The sequence below is a fragment of the Pungitius pungitius genome, chromosome 10 (assembly GCF_949316345.1).
Source record: "Pungitius pungitius chromosome 10, fPunPun2.1, whole genome shotgun sequence".
Lineage (NCBI taxonomy): Eukaryota > Metazoa > Chordata > Actinopteri > Perciformes > Gasterosteidae > Pungitius > Pungitius pungitius.
The window spans coordinates 18456247-18477384 of NC_084909.1; the positions used below are offsets into that span (position 1 = coordinate 18456247).

The 21138-nt window shown below is 44.4% G+C and overlaps 2 protein-coding genes across 4 annotated transcripts in view; both read left to right on the plus strand.

Annotated features, from left to right (window-relative positions):
- The window catches only part of znf385b (zinc finger protein 385B), a 36578-nt gene extending 24023 nt beyond the window's left edge, over nucleotides 1–12555 (plus strand). For all 3 annotated transcript variants that reach the window (XM_037489425.2, XM_062565061.1, XM_037489428.2), the window contains 7 exons: nucleotides 3766–3902; nucleotides 4321–4431; nucleotides 5438–5609; nucleotides 5711–6088; nucleotides 6435–6619; nucleotides 7189–7284; nucleotides 7980–12555. In XM_037489425.2, the coding sequence (XP_037345322.2) occupies nucleotides 3766–3902; nucleotides 4321–4431; nucleotides 5438–5609; nucleotides 5711–6088; nucleotides 6435–6619; nucleotides 7189–7284; nucleotides 7980–8219 (1319 nt within the window). In that variant the 3' untranslated portion in view covers nucleotides 8220–12555. The remainder of the gene's footprint in view (nucleotides 1–3765; nucleotides 3903–4320; nucleotides 4432–5437; nucleotides 5610–5710; nucleotides 6089–6434; nucleotides 6620–7188; nucleotides 7285–7979) is intronic.
- Nucleotides 12556–14066: 1511 nt separating this feature from the next.
- Nucleotides 14067–20809, plus strand: LOC119228331 (organic cation/carnitine transporter 2-like). Its single transcript, XM_062565243.1, has 11 exons — nucleotides 14067–14673; nucleotides 15667–15876; nucleotides 16076–16179; nucleotides 16428–16582; nucleotides 16701–16872; nucleotides 17215–17341; nucleotides 17416–17516; nucleotides 17652–17866; nucleotides 18909–19091; nucleotides 19469–19604; nucleotides 19872–20809. The coding sequence occupies exons 1-11, from the start codon at nucleotides 14464–14466 to the stop codon at nucleotides 19972–19974; spliced, it is 1716 nt and encodes a 571-aa protein (XP_062421227.1). The 5' UTR covers nucleotides 14067–14463; the 3' UTR covers nucleotides 19975–20809.
- Nucleotides 20810–21138: the final 329 nt, after the last annotated feature.

Below are 21138 nucleotides of genomic sequence, written 5' to 3' on the forward strand. Positions count from 1 at the left end.
CCATCGTATGCTACTGTGTGTGTGTGTGTGTGTGGGGGGGGGGGGGGGGGGGGGGGTGAATGCCAGCGACAACTCTGACAACGGCCACAATCATAAATCTTACTGCAGCAGATAAAACTGAACTGACCAGCAGGAAAGTGGACTCTAAGAATCAGAAAGTGGTTTAACCATGAATTCATAGGCCATTCAATTCCCAGCGGCTGCTGACGGCAGCAAACACTACGATCCCTTAAGAGCTGCTTTTCAAATGGTGCAAAAAAAAGTAGACAATTCGCTGTGGCTATTTGGCAAGCTCTGCACATGTTAATGCTGCACTAGTGAGGATGAGTACTGGTGTGAAGGCGCTCCGACCTCCTCTGTGGGCGTATTAAACTGCTCCACTAAAGAGAGACTGGACAGTTGGTGACAGTTGAACAATAAATCCTGTGAGCTAATTGTCTGTTTAGCGACCAAGCTAAACCCTTTATGGAAAGAAATCATCTAGAATCCTGACTTTTCTCTTACTAGGTTTATGGGGATCATGCACCACAACACAAAGATTCCTTGTATTTGATTGGATTTTTTAGCTAGAATGAACGGTTTAAAAATGGCTTCCAGTTATATCCTCTCTAGAGTGTTTGTTGGTTTACATGCGGTGTCTAGTTTTGCCCGATGGAAAACTGCCTCGTCGTTACTTGGTTTTTGGCTCGTATTCGATGCTGGTTTCAACTGTCTCCATGAGAATGCAGAAGCAAATGTGTGACGGTATTTATAGCAGCTTCTTAGATCAGCAACTAGTAACTGTGTGTGTGTGTGTATGCGGGTGTAGATGTGTGTGTGTGTGTGCCGGTGTGTTGTAACAAGATCTCAGAGGACAGGAGGACAGAATTAAAAACGACGCTGTCACCACAACATTAATCACACACACACGCGCACACACATACCAAAACATATCTCCGATTCACTCTGATCACACAGGAAAGCATGTCCACCTTAATTATTAAGTACGGTGTCGATGGAAAAAATATTTTTTCAATTCTTACTTCATGATGTTCTGGGGGCCCACGAGGAGGTTTACACTCTACCTGAGAAGATTCTCAAGGTCCTTTAGGAGGTTCAAATGGTCCTTCAGGAGACTCTAAGCCTTAGAGTCCGATGGTCCTTGATGGGCTCCTGAGGTGGTTTCAGTGGATTCAGTTGATTCTTGGGTTATTTGAGTTAGAATGTCCTGAAGTGTCCGTCTAAGGTTTCTTAAGGTGGTTCAAATGGTCCTTGCATTACTTTTGATGCCACTTGAGGAAGTTCTCTTTGGTAACCACCTCCCACCTCACCTCTTTGATCACAAAGTTCTCCTCCGTGTTTCAGGCGGTCTTCCGATTGGATTCAGAGCTCCTTTATGGGGTTCGGTCTGATCGTGTTTAGTCCTTCGGGTCTTCTAATCTCTTTTAATGTCTACTGATCGTGGCTCCAGAGGTCTCTCAGGAGGTCGCAGGGGTTTCTCTGTCCTCCGAGGCCACGCTTGACGTGGAGGAAGTTTCCACAAGTTAATAAGAATGAAAATATGTCTCCTGATGACCTCCTCTTCCAGGATGAGAGCAATATACTTGATTGACACATTATTTGTACGGATTAGTTATTGAGAATCTTTTCAGACATTCTCCAAATCAGTGGCTTTCCCCAAATTCCCTAAAGGAAGGTCACGTAGCCAACCCCCTTCTGACAGTGCCCTCATTGGTCGGTAGTGCAGTAAATTCATGCTTGGAACATTGAAAAAGTACTAGTCGAGAACCTTTGTGACATGAGATCGCCTTTTCCTTCCCTGTCTGCCTCTCAGCATTAAACAACCCAGAAAAAAATGCAAAAGCGTGTCAGCAATTTCCTTCTACAGCTGTTCGCATCACACCATTTTAACATAGACACTGATTTGTATTTCCTGTACAGCCATTAATAATCCCTCTTCTGATAGTGGGCCTGGTGACAGTGATGTCTTGATGTCAGGCTGCATGCACTGGATTGAAGCCCCGTGTTGTGTCAGCTCTCCTGACTTAACTGTAACTTAATGAGCTGTCTGTGTGTTAAACGCAGACATTGACTCACGCCTGAGCTACATGAGGATGAGCTCACACAGCAGCACCGCAGCACGCCGCTAATCCAAAGAGATCGTAATGTCAGGCGGAAAACACACCCGCAGCTGACCCGGCCCGGCCCGGCCCGGTCTAACCAAACACCTCAATCCGGTTTAATCAGATCAACGTTTAACGGTTAGAACTCAACACGTGTCAATGTAGATTATATTGCATTCATAGTGCACTATAAGGAATGTATCGGTAAGGGTACCCTTTGTTTCACACACAGTGTGCTAGGATGGTTTGTAAGTAAGGAAGGAATGTTCTGATCAATTTTTTTTATCCACAATCCTTATTTGAGTCATCATGAGTATCCCAGTCCTGATCCCAAACTTAAATACAGATGCAAACTGCACACTTCTTCTTCTTTTTACTGAATAAAGTATCATGTAAAAATGATGTGGGACTTTTTTCTCTCAGCTTGAAGAGTGCTCTCCAGTATTTGTTGCTACAGTGCGACCTTCGACAGAGTAAACTGCATTAAATTGAGTGGTTTTTTTGGTCACCAGAGCGTCCTTTAAGCAGATTCCATCAAGAAATGGCTCTTATTGGCTTTTTGCTTGTGGTGCTGTTGTACTCGCAGTGACTCTGGTCCACCCAACCCCTCCATGCACTGACCTCAAATTGAACTTTAAATTAGGTAAATAACTGTGATACATTTTTCCTTTTTCACTTTTCACACGGCAAATGGAGTAGAGATAGAGGGCGGAGAGATGACGTCTGTGTGAAAGCTGTTATAAAATGCTTTGATCTTTTTCTATACTGATCCTTGTATGTCATGTATAACATACAGTATAATGGCAATAAACATTTCCTGATTCCTGATTCCTTGATACCTGAACCCCAGTTATAAGGCATTTGGATTGGGTCACGGTTGGTAGCAGTTCACTCAGCATTGTTTATAATAAATAAAAAATAGCTCACGGTGCGGTTCAGAGCGAGTGAGGGAGGGTTAAAAGGCATCTAGATGGGGGGGGGGACACATAGAATGAGGTGACTTGATTTTGCATGAATACAAAAAAATAGGTTTAAACTGGGATAGAATGGGTTTAACTAACTAAACTTGGACAGATGGATAAAACCCCTAACTTCTCCTCCTCCTCCTCTTCCTCTTCCTCCTTCTCCTCCTCTGTCGGGAGCAATTTAGTTGCTCTCAGTGTCCCCTCCCACACTATGTTGTTATGAAAGAATTCACTGCGGGGCATCTGCAAGCTGTGACTATAAAAATACAAAGATAGAGGAAAACACAATTTTGCTTCATCACAGCTGATGTATTTGTGCATATGTATATTATTTATGTAACACCTCCTAATTTTAAACTTGGATTCACACGTCAGACACAGCCGCACCCATGTATGCATGTTAAAAACATCACATGTGCGGCTCTTTGTTTGAAATGTGTTTTGTGATGTTCTTAGCTGCCGTGTGCCCTTTCGAAGTGGAGATGAAGGCCCTGTGGTTATTAAGCACATGGACTGAGCTCCATATGTACTTCATGTTGTTACTGTCAGGTCAGGTGGAAATTACATAAACACTAGTGGGAGTTGGATTTCCATCATTTGTGCTTCTTTGCCAGGAGGGATACATTTACGTTAATCAACATATATCAAAAAGTGTGTTTGGAGACCACATAATTCAGTCTCTCTCTGTCTGTCTGCAGGGGGGGGGTGCGGTGCAGTGGGCGGGGCTTTGCCCGGGCTGGTTGGCTCCCCTGGTCCCTCGGTGATGATGAAACCATACCTGCCGTTCCCCGTCGAGACGTCGTCACCAGTTGGTATTTTTCCAAACTTCAACACGGTATGACTGTGTGTGTGATCCTGTGCATGATACTTTTTGAAGACCAATCTGAGTAAAGGCATTGAGAGTAAAGACACTTTTGGAAAGTTGGCAAAAAACTGTTTCAGACTTGGTTTTAAGGTGGAGGTTAGAATTAGGCTTAGGTCAGGTTAACTGTAACGGTTAGGCAATTAGTAGGGTCGTCTAGGACAAGGTGCTGGAGAATGCATCAGTCAAGGATGGTCCTCACAGAGATAGGAGTACAGGGTGAGTGTGTGTGTGTGTGTGAGAGGGACAGTAACAGTGACAGGGTGCTGCAGCTGAAGGCGATACACGCTGATTGTGATAAAGAGACCTGTCACTGTCAGCGTCATTCTGGCATCACTGTTCAGCCAAGCAGGCTGGTGACCTCTAACCTTTCTGTGTGTAAACCCTGCAGATGGACCCGGTGCAAAAGGCCGTCATCAACCACACGTTTGGCGTTAGTTTGGTACCCAAGAAGAAACAGGTCATCTCCTGCAACGTCTGCCAGCTGAGGTTTAACTCTGATGTAAGTTGATGAATGAGTTGCTATGTAAGTTCAACCTTTCAAGTTCAAGTTCAAATCTGAGTCAGTTCAGTAATGACTGGATGTTATTATCATAATATTCCTGTCATGTCTGCATTTGTACATCTTCGGGTCATGCTGGGATCTGAATGTCTAAAGCACATTTAAGAGACTCCTATTTTCTCCAGTCTCACAGAGAGTGTTCTATTTAATATCAACATACTTCCTGAAGTTAATGTTGGACAGGTCCTTAAAGGTGATTAACAATTAAAACCTTTTTGTCTACACTTGTAAGAATCTTTTTTTTTCCTTCCTGTAGAGGTGCAATCCGAATCATTGGTGACACACTAGTCAAACTTTTAAATTTAGCACGGGTGCACATTAAAACAGGAATCACTGATGAGGAGAAGAGAGGAGACAAGGAGAGGAGTAAAAGGGCAGCAGTGTTTTTCTCAGTTGAATAAAAGCTGAATCATACAGCTTTCCCAGTCACAGGAGGACACTGTTAACCTGGAGGTTTGTTTCAGTGTACTCACTCTGCCACTCTGCAATTGTTCGTGAACATATTGTTTAAAATTGGACAAGGATTCATTTTGAAGGGCAAAGGGGAACTTTAAGGGAACTGCACAAACACTGAGACATTTGAAAATAATTAATTGGGGGGGTGTGGAAGGCGACGAGATCTCTGTTGCCCGCTCCTCATCTCTGCCCAACGCTATGAATTAGCAGCTGCTAGCATCATGCATCATGCATCATGCACTGTGGTGTTGGTTTGAGTTGTGGGTAAGATGATGTATCTCTTTCTGCTGCATCAATTGTTGCATCAATATTTAAAAAAAGATATAAATCATCCTGAATCAAATGCCTGAATCATTGTGTTGTGCCGATTCCCTGCAGCTAGGGGAAGCGTGTCCGGACCAGAAGGGATATCAGCACTTCTGTAGATGGCAGAAACATTGATAAACACAAATGTATTACTGTCCTGTCTCTTGTTTGTCTCTTGCTTCAGTCTCAGGCAGAGGCCCATTACAGAGGCAGTCGTCACGCCAAGAAACTCAAGTCTCAGGAGAAAAAGACCAAGGCAAAGCTGTCAATCACTGGAGGGACCAACGGGAGCATCACAAGTCCTGTTTGTCCCGCCCCTCCTGTCTCGTCTAACAGCAGCACCAATCAGCTCACAGGTTGATGTTAACAACACTGACCTGAACCGTCTTCATTTTGGTTATGGTTTAAATATGGCACAAGGTGTTTGATCACGTCTTCCTCTTTTTCCTCCCTCCAGATCTCTCATCTTGCTTTACTGACTCCTTTCCTCTCAAACCCTTCCTCCTCCCCTGCTCCTCCTCGCCTCCCTCCTCCGCCTCCCCCTCCTCGAGCAGACCAGGGAGCGAGCCTCCTCCCTCCAGTCCCCCTACCGCTCTGTCTGCCACGGGCCTCCTCTCCACCTCTTCCTCCTCTCCCTCTTCTTCCAAAGCCTCTCAAACCCACCCTCCTTCAGCTCCCGTCACCTCCTCTTCGTCGGCACGTTCTCCCCCTTCCCACGCCTCCTGCAAAGATGCTGCAGTGGAATCGGAGGAGGAGAAAGCAAAGAAGCTGTTGTACTGCTCTCTGTGCAAAGTCGCTGTCAACTCTCTGTCTCAGCTGGAGGCTCACAATGCAGGTGAGGAGGAGTGAGAACGACATCTGATATGACACTGTCTATGTTTATGCAGCAGGAGCTTGAATGACGTTTAGGTCACATGCTTCCGTCGTTATCTGCCATGATTTATTGGCCCAATAGGCTTTCTGTTTGTCTTTTGTAGCATCCTTGAATGCATCAACCAAAAGAGCTTTCACCTCTTGTGTTACCTCGTTGGTGATGAGTTTTACTGCAAGTTTCAAGTCTCAAGTGTAGCGTAGTACACTGCAAAGTGTGGATCTTGGAACTGATGGTAAAATTTCTTTAGTTTGGGATTGTCACCCTCTTTTCTTCTTTCAAAGTTTGATTGCGGGTGTTTTTTCTGCAGGTTCAAAGCACAAGACGATGCTGGAGGCTCGGAGTGGCGCCGGGCCAATCAAGGCCTTCCCTCGAGCCGGAGCCAAGCTGAAGAGCGTCAGCGGGACTCCACTGAAAGGCTCCGGCCTGCAGAACAAAACCTTCCATTGCCAGATCTGTGATGTCCACGTCAACTCCGAGATCCAACTCAAACAGGTAGAACCACAGCGGGCACCAGCAGTATGATAAGGTGGTTTTAAAGGTACTTTACACCAATGGCGTAACCATGGTTTAGACATTGGGAGGTCCAAATAAATACCTTTCCCCATAAAATGTTTTTGTTAAGTGCATCGCCTACAATTCTATATTTGTGTCCTGGTGTTATTTTTAACATCTTCTCTTTTCTTCCTCTGGCAAGTATCGATGCTTCTGTAATAAAGGCTTATTTATGAAATATTGGCTGGGTTTTCAATCTCCCTTTATGACAGACACTCACTACCATAAGGGAAATCAATGGGGATACAGGCCATTGTGGAATTGTTAGCATGAATAAGGCAGCGTACTACACTACTACTTCTTTTTTGTAGCTGCCATTGTGAAATGTTTGAGACGACCAACATCGTGGACACATTCAAACACTTTGAACACTAATCAAAAGGTCACACTGATACATAGTAAGAGAATAAGAGAATCGTTAAAAAACTATAGTTGACCAATGTGAAATAACAATTACACAATAACGGCCAGAAGGATATTAATGTTTGTTGTTGTTGTTGTTGTTGCAGCACATCTCCAGCAGGAGGCACAAAGACAGAGTGGCAGGAAAACCCAGCAAACCCAAATACAGTCCTTACAACAAACAGCAGCGCAGCTGCCTCACTGTAAGGGTCCCTCTCTCTCTCTCTCTCTCTCTTTCTCTTTTACTCTGTTTAAATCAAAGTCACATTGGCTTTGATTGCATGAACAATAATTCAATTAAAGTTTAAATTAATTCATGTATTAATAAGATAGATAAATGCTCGGTTCAATCAATACTTGAGGACTTCAAGAAATCATTTTACATGTTTTTGTTTTTATTGTTTGCTCTGGGTTTAATTGATTGATGCTCTCTTGGTGTCATCCCCCATCCCCTGGTAATATTTCCTTTTCCCTTTCTACTTTAACCTTGTCTCACATGTTTGTCCTTTCCTCTCATCGCCTTGTTTCCTTTTCTCTGCTTTCCTTATTGACCCTTTCTGATCTTTTCTCTCTACTTTCCTTGTTTCCTCTCCTCTCTTTATCTCCTATCCTTTTCTGGCCGCCTCTGCTCTACTCTCCTGGTTTCTTATCCTCCCTTTATCTCTTCTCCTGGTTTCCTTTACTCTCCTTATCTCCTCTCCTTCTTTCCTATATACTTGTTGCCAATCCACTCCTCTCCTTGTTGACTCTCCCGGGAATCTTTCCCTATCTTCGCTCCCATTGTTCGCTCTGCTTTCCTTATCACTTGTATCCTCGACTGTTTCCTCTCCTCTTCTCTCCTCCCTCCGTCTCCTCTCCTTTTCCCCTCCCATTGGTTTTCACTCCTTGCCCCTTGCAGGAGTTGGTCAAGCCCTCTCTCTCTCCGTCCTTCCTCTCTAGTCCCTTTGCTCCTCCGCCCTCCTCCCTAACTCCCGCCCCTCTCTCATCCTCCCCCCTCCTCACTCGTACCTCCTCCCCGCTCCCCTCAACCATCTCTCTCCATCCAACCTCGTCGTCCCTCTTCACCGCCGCCTTCATGCGTCCGGCTCCTGGACCGATCCGAGCGAGCCAAGGATCGATCGTCTTCACGCCGTACTGATGCCGGGGTCTGCGATGGGGAGTCGAACCTGACGTCACTGTTGGAGAGACATCCGCCCTGCAATCAAGTCTGCAGGGATTACGACCTGCAACCTCCTCCCCTGGCTGGAACTTCAAAAGAAGTTTTGAGGGAACAGAAGTTTCCCCTCTCCAAATCTCCTTCTCGGATGTGAAATGTTGCATCTCATCCCACACAGTGATTTCACCCAAACCACAACAGAGCAGTGGCTGGAAGTTCCCCTCACATCGTTCATGGATACATCTTTCTTTGATGTTAACTAACAAGAAACCCAAAGTACCTCATCGTGTTTGACAAATTACTCTCTATATGTTTGTAGATTGAGATCAAACAACATAATTAGTTTTTGTGATGAACCAGAATGTACTAGAAGAATCTAAGGGATATCTTAACAATCCCCAAAACCAGCTCTTGGATAAAAATACCAGACGCAAAGAAGAAGACAAAGACGAGGAAGAGTGGACTTGTTTCAGGTCTGTTCGGGTCGAGCCCTCAACAAAGCTCCTCTGACCACAGACGCTTTAATGAGCTAACCGTGAACACAGAGTACTGCGGATGTACAGTACGAGACAGTACGATTATGGACAACAGACAACGTAGTGCAGGAATAAGATAACATAATAAAACATATGCTATGGGTTAGTAAGTTAAGCAATAAAGATCAAATTAAAAATAAAAATAAAGATAAAGTGCACCAGCTAACAGAAAGTGACAAAGTGTATGTACATGTAGACGGTGAGAGTCAGTCAGGGGGGCCCGGGCTCTGTTGGTGAGCCCGACTGCCGAAGGGAAGAAACTGTTAGTGTGGCGGGACGTCTTAGTCCTGATGGACCTCAGCCTCCTGCCGGATGGAAGGGGCACAAACAGGTTCTGTCCGGGGTGGGAGGGGTCGGCTACAATCTTTCTGGCCCGCTTCAAGGTCCTGGAAGCAAACAAGTCCTGGGGAGACGGCAGATTGCAGCCAATCACCTTCTCTGCAGAGCGGATGACACGCTGCAGCCTGCCCTTGTCCTTGGCAGTGGCTGCAGCGTACCACACGGTGATGGAGGTGCAGAGGATGGACTCCATGATGGCCGTGTAGAAGTGCACCATCATCGTCTGAGGCAGGTTGAATTTCTTCAGCTGCCTCAGGAAGAACATCCTCTGCTGAGCCTTCTTGGTGATGGAGCTGATGTTCAGCTCCCACTTGAGGTCCTGGGTGATGATGGAGCCCAGGAAACGGAAGGAGTCCACAGTGGTGCTGGGGGAGTCACACAAGGTGAGGGGGGAAGGTGGGGCTGCGTACTTCCTGAAGTCCACAACCATCTCCACTGTCTTCAGGGCGTTGAGCTCCAGGTTGTTCTGGCTGCACCACGTCACCAGGTGGTCAGACTCCCACCTGTAGGCGGACTCGTCCCCACCAGAGATCAGTCCAATGAGGGTGGTGTCATCCGCAAACTTCAGGAGCTTGACGGACTGGTGACTGGAGGTGCAGCTGTTGGTGCACAGGGAGAAGAGCAGAGGGGAAAGAACGCAGCCTCGGTGCTGATGGACCGAGAGCCAGAGACGTGTTTCCCCAGCTTCACGTGCTGCTTCCTGTCGGACAGGAAGTCAGTGATCCACTTGCAGGTGGAGTCGGGCACGTGCAGCTGAGAGAGTTTGTCCTGCAGCAGAGACACGATGATGGTGTTGAAGGCAGAGCTGAAGTCCACAAACAGGATCCTGGCGTAGGTTCCTGGGGAGTCCAGATGCTGGAGGATGAAGTGGAGGGCCATGTTGACCGCATCGTCTACAGACCTGTTGGCTCTGTAGGCGAACTGCAGGGGGTCCAGGAGGGGGTCGGTGACACTGGCCACTGTCGGCCCGGCACTGATGTTCAACTAAACTGGGAGGTCGAAAAGGAGAAACCACCTTTGAGCATCTTGTGACGACATCACACCAGGGCCGAAGGCAAATCGGTCCGGGGGGGAGTCACCCGGGACGCCAGGTGTCCTCAACAGCTCCTACAAATGAACTAAAGGAAAAGGAACTGTCGACTAAAAATCCAGACAAAAATCCTCTTTCCATTCCCCCAAACCACTAAACGATAAACATTGAAAGAAAGCCGGATAAGGATTGTTGTTTTCTGCCTCCGCACAGCTCAACTTTACTGCATGTCAACCAGAGTTTGAAATGAAGTGCGCACGTACACCTCCTCCTTATCACCCACGTGCACACTCCTGCCTCTACCTTCCGCCCTCTGCTGTTCTGTCTGGACCGGCTGCTTCCTGGTTTTACAGTGAGAGAGCCTTTTTGGTCCTGATGAGCTTCGGGTCCGTCTGGGCTCCAGTCCTCCTCCTCCTGCTCTTCTGTCTGAACTTGGGGAACTTCTTAGGACGTTTAACACATTACTGGACCATTTTCCATCCATCCACAACCAAGAACCGCTTTTCTTAATTCACTCCCCCTGAAGAAAAATAAGATAATATAATGAGGAGTTACTTTACAGTGTGTAATGTTGTAAATATTAACCCGAAAGCTTTGTCACCACTTTCAAACAACGCAGTGATGTTTCCGTCCATCGAGCACGTTGGTCCAGAGACATTTGGTCTCATTACCTTTCCTCTAGTGCTCCCCTCTGGACACACACCATTCATTCATTTTAAAATGACCAGGTGGTTGTTTAAAGGTCGTAAAGCAGCTTCCCACAACCAGGAGAAACCATTGAAAACCTGACGAGGTGTAAAAACTCCTCCTTGTTAAGATGCAACAGGACTTTTTTGGGGGGGGTGGGGGGTCCACTGCAGTTTGAAGGCTCTACTCTGATTGGCTGGTCATTTTTTTCTGTGCCTGCGATTCAGAAAATTCAAAAGCGAATGAGAAAATTGATGAGGGTTGAAAGGGTTTCAATGGAATTGGTGGGAGAAGACGTTAAAGGAGAAGTTATGCTATGGTATCTATGCAGTCGATATGAACAGGAGGAACACCTAGCGACCATTTATATTGATACAATATAAACACACTAGACAAGAAACTGGCTCAAAAAGTTGTGAATGATACAATCCTAAAACGGTGATTGAGGGGCGATTACTTTCTATGGTTTCAAATGGTTGATGTTTTCCTGTCTGTCTTCCTGTCCCCTCCTGAAGAACTTGAAGAAACTGAGTCTTCCAATAGAGAACAAACAGGTTAAAGGACAATATGTGTGTTTGTCTGTTTTGGTTTATTTATGCAGTTTATTTTGCTCATGAATCTCATCATTATCCAAACTATGAAAAGGAGACAAAGTTAAAAATCAAATGAACTCAACTAAACCTCCTCCTCTGTCCGATGATGTCATAATGATGCAATAATGGGGATGAAATATTGGACTGAAACAAATAGGTGTGCAACGTTTGATTTGTTTCCTCGTTGACATGATATAAAATCTTAATTTTTGTTTAAACTGTCAAAATACTTTTGCTGAAAAACCGACAACGTTTGAATGTCTGTGTGTGTGTGTGTGTGTGTGTGTGTGTGTGTGTGTGTGTGTGTGAGAGAGCGTGTGGTCTTGTAGGGACACAGGCCCATTGTTGGTGACAAAATCTATATATTAGACTTAAACAAAGACTTGTTCAAAGTCTGCTTTAGGTTTAGGTATATAGGTTGAGTTTAAGGTTTAGGTAGCAGTTTTGGTTAAGTTAAGTGAACGGGAAATGAATGCAAGTCAATGAAATATCCCCAAAAGTCATGGGAAAGCCGTGTGTGTGTGTGTGTGTGTGTGTGTGTATTCTGATGATTAACCGCAGAGGGTGTGTTAAAAGAGAACGCGGCCCTGACTGCTACAGACAGGACTCACTTGTTTTAACACACCTGTAACATGGTTTAGTTGGAAGGTTTTTTGCTGGAGTGGTAAGTAAATCTTTCAAAACTGAACACCCAGTTTTCTTTTGACACATTTGACCTACTTTAAAAATAATCATATCAATACAGTTCAGACTTTGCAGACTTTTTGTTTATCTATTTCCCCCCCACAATGAAACGGGAATTCATACATTAAATTCAACCCATTTTCACCTTTAAGCCTTTTATAAATTATAGAATTGTATTAAGCTCAGATCGGCATCTTTCATCCTACTCATCGATGCAAAAACGTGGGACACCTCCTGCTCCAGAGAACCTCTTTCCACTTCTTATGTACAGTATTTATTCTCAGAGCTGTTTTTATTATTTAAATACAAATATGCAATGCAAACTTGTTAAGCTTATGTAATCTCCTCACCATACTGTTCTGTTTTATTTGTTTTCTTTAAAAATGCTAAACAGACATTAGTCCTGTATTCTTTAAAAAAAAATAAAGCTATTTGCTGATTTGAATTAACTTGATGATGTGTTCGTATGAATGGAATATTGTAGTCATGTCAGTTAGTTGCAAACTAAAACCTCACCACAAGACGTCCGCAAATCCTTCACACTGCACCTTTAATGCCTCAAATATAACAAGTATTAAATATTGCTATTGTGTACACACTATTTACTTAAAGTTGTAATCAAAATGAATCAACCCCCATTGCTCATTAGGTTTATTTCCCATGTGTTTACTATGAACAGATTACACTGAAGGAGTCATGAAGGAGTTGAATAATTGAGACACAACGGTGAATAGTTTTTGATCAAAAACTTTCCGACGTTATTAGAAGAAGTGTCATCTCATATCCACCAGATCGACGTAAAGTCTCATGTTGACTCGCGAGTGAAATTTATTGGAAAACTAGATTCTGACCCTTTCCTCCTGATTAGGAAGATACAGTCAATTCTTTCACTGAACTGCAGTGTGTCACATTGAGCCTCGGATGGACAAAACAGAGAGTTTCTTCTTGTAATTCCCAAACTGCAGACTGTGTTTGTGATAAGAACGTTCAAGGATAATTTGTAACAAAGTCAGTGTTGTTGGCTTTAGTCATGATCTCATTTAGTGGTTATTCAAGCAGCAACTTCTGAGAAATGATTTGAATGGGCCAGTTTTAACCAGCAAAAGTCACTGAGTCTTGGTTGACCTGAACAAACTGGTATTACTGTGGTCATCGGACGAGCAGGGGAAGACATGGGGAGACGTGACTGGATTGAACTGGAAACACTGGCTGTATCATTTACTGAGCTGCCCAGTGCAAATCAATGATCGGCGCCAGTTAAAAGTTGACAAGGACTTGAAGACCCGCCTCAAGGTCGTTCACCTCGCTCCTATTATATTTTTGGAAATCATGACAATAACACAATTGTGTGCCGCTGGAAAGGATAAATCCAAGAATATGTCAGTGATTGTTATTTGTTTTCAAGTGCGACACAAGAGACACAACGTTTAGAGAATAGGAAAGGAGTCACATGATCACCAAGTTGTATGAACAACGACTACTGCAGATTTGACCCATTCAATGCAGGAAAGCACTTCAAATCAGACACACCACTGTAACCCTCTACTCCAGGTTGTGATCACAACTCATTGTGACTGGAATAGTATAACATGCTTAGAGAAATAACCCATCAATGCATTGACCAATACACACCGATATTGAATAATGGAGAATATTGACCTTTATTCCCTATTTCAACCTTTTGCAAAACACAATAAAAAAACATGTAGTTTTATTTAATCACATTAAACCACTTGGGAGCTTTGTTTTTTTGACGTTTTGTTTTGTCATTTGGTCCCAACAAACTTCACAGTAACGGTGTAACAGAGACACAACGTTGCTCACTGCCCTGCTCTCTCTCTCTCTCTCTCTCTCTCTCTCTCTCTCTCTCCCCCCCTCTCTGTCTCTCTCTCGTTTGTCCATTTCCAACACAAAGTGTGGACATTTCCCAGAAGTTGAATGAGTAGTTGTGTTCTGAGGAGGAGGAAAGGTGGAGTTTTTTTCTCTTGTCTGGGATAAAGAAGGTGTGAAGTCTCATGGAGAAGTTGACAACTGCTGCAACAGGTGTATTAACAGTATTTCTATTTAGAGAGTGAAATGAATTTATTATTTTTGTTATATTAGGAGAATTGAATTTGTTTTAGCTGTTGGTGTTTCGCCGAGTGGGAGTTGTTGCACCTTCTAAGGTGACATTTCTAATTGTTATTCTAGATGTATTTTTAGTTTCAAACTATTTGTAGTGCATTTTTAGGCAACCGGATTGCCCCTTGCTTCGGGTTGTTATAGTATCTTTTAATGGATTAAACCATTGGCTGCACGCTCTCAGTAAAAAAGAAGAAGAAGGCAAACAGAATCCAGTATAAGCAGCGCCCGGTGAAATGCAGGACTACGAGGAGTCCCTGTCGTTTTTGGGGACTTGGGGCCCGTTTCAGAAGAGAGTATTCTACCTGCTCGGCCTCGCCATCATCCCAAGCGGATACAACCTGCTGTGCGTCATCTTCCTGCTGGCTGCGCCCCCCCACCACTGCTCCATCCCCCACCACAGCAACCTGAGCCACGACTGGATCCAGGCCAGCATCCCAGTACAGGTCAGAACTGGGCCTGTTTCCTCCCAAAAGCGCTCCACTAAATCTCCTGGGCTCTACTGCGTATTCTACACAGCAAAATCCTTAGAGTTAATTTTCTGGTGTTGGGAAAAAGTGTTGAAGTGCAGAGTTGAAATCACACTGCAAAAAGTTGATTCAACTCTTTGTCAATTGTACCAAAGAGCTGGAGTCATCATCCAGTGTCAACATCAGATTAATTTGCAACACTTAGTAGAGTTAAATTAACTCTTTGATAGGATTGAAATGTAAGTGCACAGTGTCACACTTCTTGGCTTAACTCCATGTAATGTGGCGCATGGATTGGTTGAGGGTGCATCAGGAACCACAGGGTTGTTGGTTCGAACCCTGGTTTACCCATGTTCCAATGCAAAGTCTCCCTGAGCAATACACCTAACCATGAACTGCTCCCTGGGCTAAAATGTAAACCCCATGTGTAAAAAATGCAACCTAAGTTGCTTTTGATAAAAGCATCAGCTAAATGACGTTGTATTCAACACTGAGCAGATTTATTTTGATACTTATTCCGAATTGTTAACACGTTGAGTGTTGATTTAACACTGACAAGATTGGGACAATATAAACACCAGCTTAGAGTCTCACAGAGTCAATATAACTCACTACCCACTGGTGTCAAACTAACGCTAGAGTATTTTTTAATCTCAACTATATAGGAGTTAAAATTAACTCTATAACAGTGTTAAATTGACAACACTTTAAAAAAGTGTTAGATTGGATCCCACTCGCTTGCAACAGGTTTCTAGTTTATCATACAAACTAACAAGGGTGGGAAATAGGTCAAGCTGAGGTTTTCGAATACTTTGAATGAGCTAATAATTCACTAGAGATCTTTGATCCTGGCTGTGGGCCTCGCGCAGGTCAGAACCGGTCTATTCACATTTGATGCGGTGTGTTTGGCTTCGCTCTTCTCTCCGTTGTCGCAGCACAAGTCGGGAAAATGTGGATGTCGTTGTTCAGCAGGTGGCCGGGCGGCCGGAGAGAAGCAGCTGTAGCCGGTACGAGCTGGACCAGGTGCAGAACCTGTCGGCATCGGGAACCACCCTCGGCCTGGACCTGACTCACAACCTGTCAAGTCCGCAGGTCCTCCTCTCCAGCCTGACACAGGAGGGCTGTAGAGATGGGTGGACCTACAGCACCGAGCACTACCAGTCTACAGTAGTCAGTGAGGTACTGAGCTACTGCTGCTACTTACTACTGCGAGTACCACAGATGACTTACTGTTTCCATTGGTCGCCCACAACCTTCATCCATCCACTGCTCAGTACCATCAGTCCCCTTTTAGTATTATATTCCAGTATTTCTGTCCGTGTATTCTTCCACTTTATGTTTGTTATGCCGGTATTTCCACGTGTGCCTTGTGTTTCAGTTCAACCTGGTGTGCAGCGACCAGTGGAAACAGCCGCTCACCTCTGTTTTCTACTTCCTGGGAGGATTGCTGGGATGCTTTGTGTCTGGACAGATCTCTGACCGGTACTTTTCTACCAAGTCACGTTTTTGTTTGTGACAGAGTATGTCTGGTCAGCTATGAGCGGAGCAAGCTGTGACTGAACGAGTGAAATGTAAAGATTAAATCTACCACATAGTGTGCGTATGATTGTCGGTCAAAAGATTGTTGGACCTTAATGACCATGGCATCTTGCAACAATACAAAAGAAACATAAGATATACTGTAAGCTGCAGTTGTGGCTCATGGCACTCTGTCGTATGCCGTACTTCAGGTTTGGCAGGAAGCCCGTGCTGTTTGGGGCCATCGTCGGCCTCAGCATCTTCAGCAGCGCGTTGGCCTTCGCTTCCTCCTGGCCCGTCTTCGTCGTGCTCTTCTTCATGCTGGGCCTGGGTCAGCTCACCTGCTACATAGTTGTGTTTGTACTGGGTACGGCCTCTTCCTTTTCATGCTGCCTTTGGTTGATCTCAATCCGACACACACGAGGAAGCATTTTAAACCCTCCGTATTCTTTCAATTTTTTTTTTTTTGAATGCTTCATTCACAGGCTCAGAGATCTTGATGGGTCCAACCAGAGTTATCTTCTCCAGCCTTTGCTTGCCTTGGGCTTACGTGTTTGGTGAATTGATGCTGCCTGTCACTTCCTACCTGCTCAGGAACTGGAGACACTTGTCTCTGGCGATGGCCGTGCCAGGCTTGGCATGTGTCCCCCTCTGGTGGTGAGATGACTTCAATGCACTATGAAGATCAATCTGCGTGCCATAATATTCAACTGGTCGGTTTTCCATGACATGGATGCTAGGAGGACATGGGTGGCAGGGTTCGTTTCGTGAATTTGTCCGGCTTGGTTGGCTGATGGCTCACTCTGGCAATCAGATTTTGTACTTGGATGTGAAGACTTCTTTAGGCCACGTTCCATGGCGGACAAAAGAACTGTGTGAAAAGCCGTGCCTCTCAGATCCCTTGTGACCTCGGCGCTCTGCATTGCACACTGATGGATGAACTAGTTTGGTCAACATTCCTTTCCCCATTTCTCAACAAAACATCGTCTGCCCCACAAGGCTGATTCCAGAGTCGCCGCGCTGGTTGGTGTCTCGTGGCCGTGTTCAGGAAGCAGAACTCCTCCTGAGGTCGGCGGCTCTGCAGAACCGGGTGGAGGCGCCGCATGTCATCTTTTTCACAGCCAAAGTAAGCTCAGCCTTGTTCTTCGCGTGATGAGTGGCGGTGGACGTTGAACTGCATTCTTCTCCGTCTCTTCACAGGTTGAAAAACCAACGAGTGAGAAGGCAGAGTCGGCCACCTTCCTGGACCTGCTGAGAACACCAAACATTCGACACATAACACTTATTCTTTGGTTCATATGGTGAGCTGAGGCCCCTTTCCATCACAGGAACCCACACCTAGAGTTCCTTTATATTTCCATCCACAACAACGTCTTCTAGTTGTTCCTTTGCACAACCTTTACTGCGATTCAGTCTTGTTCTCTTGTCGTTTGCAGGTTTTCCAACAATGTGTGTTACTTTGGCTTGTCATTCAACATGTCCAGCCTCTATGGGAACCCCTTCCTGAACTACTCCCTGTTGACGGCGGTTGAGCTCCCTGCGTTCGCGGCCTGCTGGCTGGCGGCGCGCCGTCTCCCTCGCCGCCAGTCGTACGTGTGCTTCGTCCTCCTGGGGGCGCTGGCGCTGCTGCTCATCCAGCTCACTCTGAACAGTGAGTGAGGCCGAGCGGCACGTGGGGACGCTTTACTAGGTCCTAGTAGTTGTAAATGCCTTTACAGCTAAATACAGTTATTTTTCTGCTGCCGTCATTGTGACTGAGAATGAGGACGAGGCAGGACCAGGTGGCATTGGCCTCTGAAAAGTGAAGCCAATCCAAAAATGCCTCCAATGTATGTTCTTTGTAATGGCCCCCGGGGGCCTCACCGGGTTGCAAAAAGAAGAGTTTAGAGAAGATCATCAGAAAATGACTACCTCTCACTTGATTTACATCGAAATCAACATTTTTTTCTAGGGGACATGAATTTGTGGTCACAAAATGCACTCGGTCGGTTTTGTGTACTGCTACACGAATTGTGTATTTTTGTGAAGTCAATTAGCGCATTAACATTTTTGAGGGGACGAGATGACACGACAAAACAAATGTTGTGGTGACGATACTGAAGTAAAAAACAACGGCCTCGTGGTCGAAAGGCCAGTGTGTCTTCTGTCCATCCACCTCTCAACCCCCCCCCCATGTATGTGGTCTTAATATTGAATTCTATGTCGTTATCCACAGTGAAACAGGTATGTTAAATGACTTTACATTGGCATGGATTTTGAAAAACGCAAAAACAGATGGATTGCATTAGAAATGTGGACCCTTATGTGTTCCCACCCAATGAAAAACAGCTCCATGTAGCTCCACCAGAGATCCAGTGGAACCTTTCAATGTGAACTTGAAGGCTACGTAGGTGATGGAATGCTAACAGACTGAAACTGTGTATCACATACCACACTGTAATTAGTACATTTTTCTAACACAACTTGTAATCAACAAAATAATATAGTGAGCTTTTGCTCTTTGACTTGACCCAGCGCTGTGTTCCTTCTGTATATTATGTAGTAAGCTTGGGAGCCTCTTACGTAGAGTAGATCAAAACAGCATTTTTAACTACTTCTTGGTGGGTTTGGAAAGTCTTCAAAACAAGACCAGGCCCCCCTTTCAACCTCTTTGTATTCAAAACCATGACTTACAGTCCTCCGCCTCCCTACAGGTCAGCCGGTTCTCACCCTGATCCTGGTGCTTGTGGGTAAATTTGGCCTTCTGGCCGGCACCGGGGTGTTATACACGTACACCAGTGAGCTGTCTCCCACAGTCATCAGGACCACGGCCATGTCTACCTGTGCCATGTTCTCCAGAGTGGGATCCTCTGTGTCCCCATACCTGCTGCAGCTGGGTGAGACCTGTCAATACACACATCACACTGTGGAGCCCACCGCATATACGATTTCTTTTTTTGTTGTTGTAGTGGTACCTCTAATACCAATCGCAGTGGACGAATTAAGATTAAGAGACGATGGGCTGTGGTTTATAAAAGGGCAATAAACATGAGCAGTAGCTTCAAACTGAAGCTGCGGCCCCCAACCTGCAGACTCTCAGTAATCCATTCATAGGAGTTATGAGCTATGAGGTGGCATCATGTCGCATTCAGTTATGGATTTGAAAGGGCAAGTTCAACCAAACTACTCATTAAACATATGATTTCTTCAGGTTTGGTAAGGATGTGACTGAAGCACTGTATTATGAACTCACTGGTCTGTTTCTGGTCTCCAGCTGTTTTCAATCAGTTCCTCCCGTGGATCGTTGTGGGCGCCCTGTCGTTGCTCAGCGTTGTGATCTGCGTCTTCCTGCCGGAGACCTTCAGGCAGCCGCTGCCTGACACCATCCAGCAGGTGGCGGTCCCACAGCGGTCAGTCTGCACAATAGAGCGGTGACGTGGTCACTTAGCCCAGCAAAGAGTACACAAATGTGATAGTAGATCTTTGTAATTAAATTACGATATATATGTATAATATTATATTTATTTTTCAATCGTCATCTACGGTTGGCACATAAAGGTTTTTCTTAATAATATTGTGTTGTGAAGAATCCTCGGACAGGATATGTGCAATTTAACAGTATGAAGCAAAACGTTGACAATGAATGAATAGCAGGGCTCTTCTTAACTGGCCTCCAGGTTCAGGTGGCCATGGGCCTCCACCCTTCCCCCAAAGGAGGGTTGGAAATCAGCCGAAGACACAACTGCTGCACCTGAGGTCATCTGCACAACTTGCCTATAAGACATATGACACAAATGGATGGAAAACCAAAGCAATTGATGAACCCAAAACCTGTTTAAGACTTGTGAACATTGAGAGTGATGCATTCATGCAGCCATTCATCGCTCTGCCGTGAGGCATCTGACATTTCAGATAACGTCCAACTCGGTGGACAACATGGTGCCCTTTGGTTATGTAGAAATGACACACTAACAAAAGTTAAGAATAGTATTTTGTATTTGCTCCAATAAATCCCCCAAATCCTACACAACTTTAAAATGGATCACTTTGCCTCATCTGCCTTAGTCTAGTTTACTATGTTTCCACTTCGAGATTCAGATATAGGTAATATGAATTTGAATTTTTTGCACTGTATATAAAGAACGTTTTGTTTTGTTTCTACTGCTATTATTGAGGAAACATATGGATATGTAGACTTTAAATGTATGGTAATAAATAAATGAATCAATCCAAACAGAGTAATCAAAATTCTCTGTTTTATTTAATGTATTGTACTAGACTTTTATATATGTAGTGCTTATTGTTTTATTTTAAAATAAATGTGATATGAGAGTACCTTCTCAGTGTAATGAACAGGATGGGGAGTGGCCTCTCCGACTATGGCCAAGTTCCTTCATGAAACGAATAGCCACACAAAATGAAAAAATAATAAAATTATATTAGGGGCAGACAACATTGGCATAACTGGTTTAATAAACAGCGACCATGCACACTAATACGTTAGTCAAGATGTATCTGTGGTCCCTGGACATATGTGACAAAGACATTAAAATGATCTAAAGGGGATGTCTCTGGTATATTTCTATGGTAAAAAACACTAATTATAGCAATATAGTTGGTGGTATTAACGTTAATTGAGATACGGACTAAAGAACATAATATTGTACTGAGTAGACCACGATTGACACTTACAAAACAGAAAAATATAAAGTATAGAGAAATTGAAAAATTTGCCTGGCCCAATAAAAGTAAAACCACAATATAAACATTGTATTGGTCCACAAACTCATCACATCAAAGATGTTAATACTCTTCTTGCTGTTTACTGTTTTAAAAGTGGTTAAATATAGTGGTTAATATAAATAGGCAATACATAAATACTAGATGAAAAAATATATTTAAAATAATAATAATTAAAATAATTCAAAATCTAACAAACCGTCA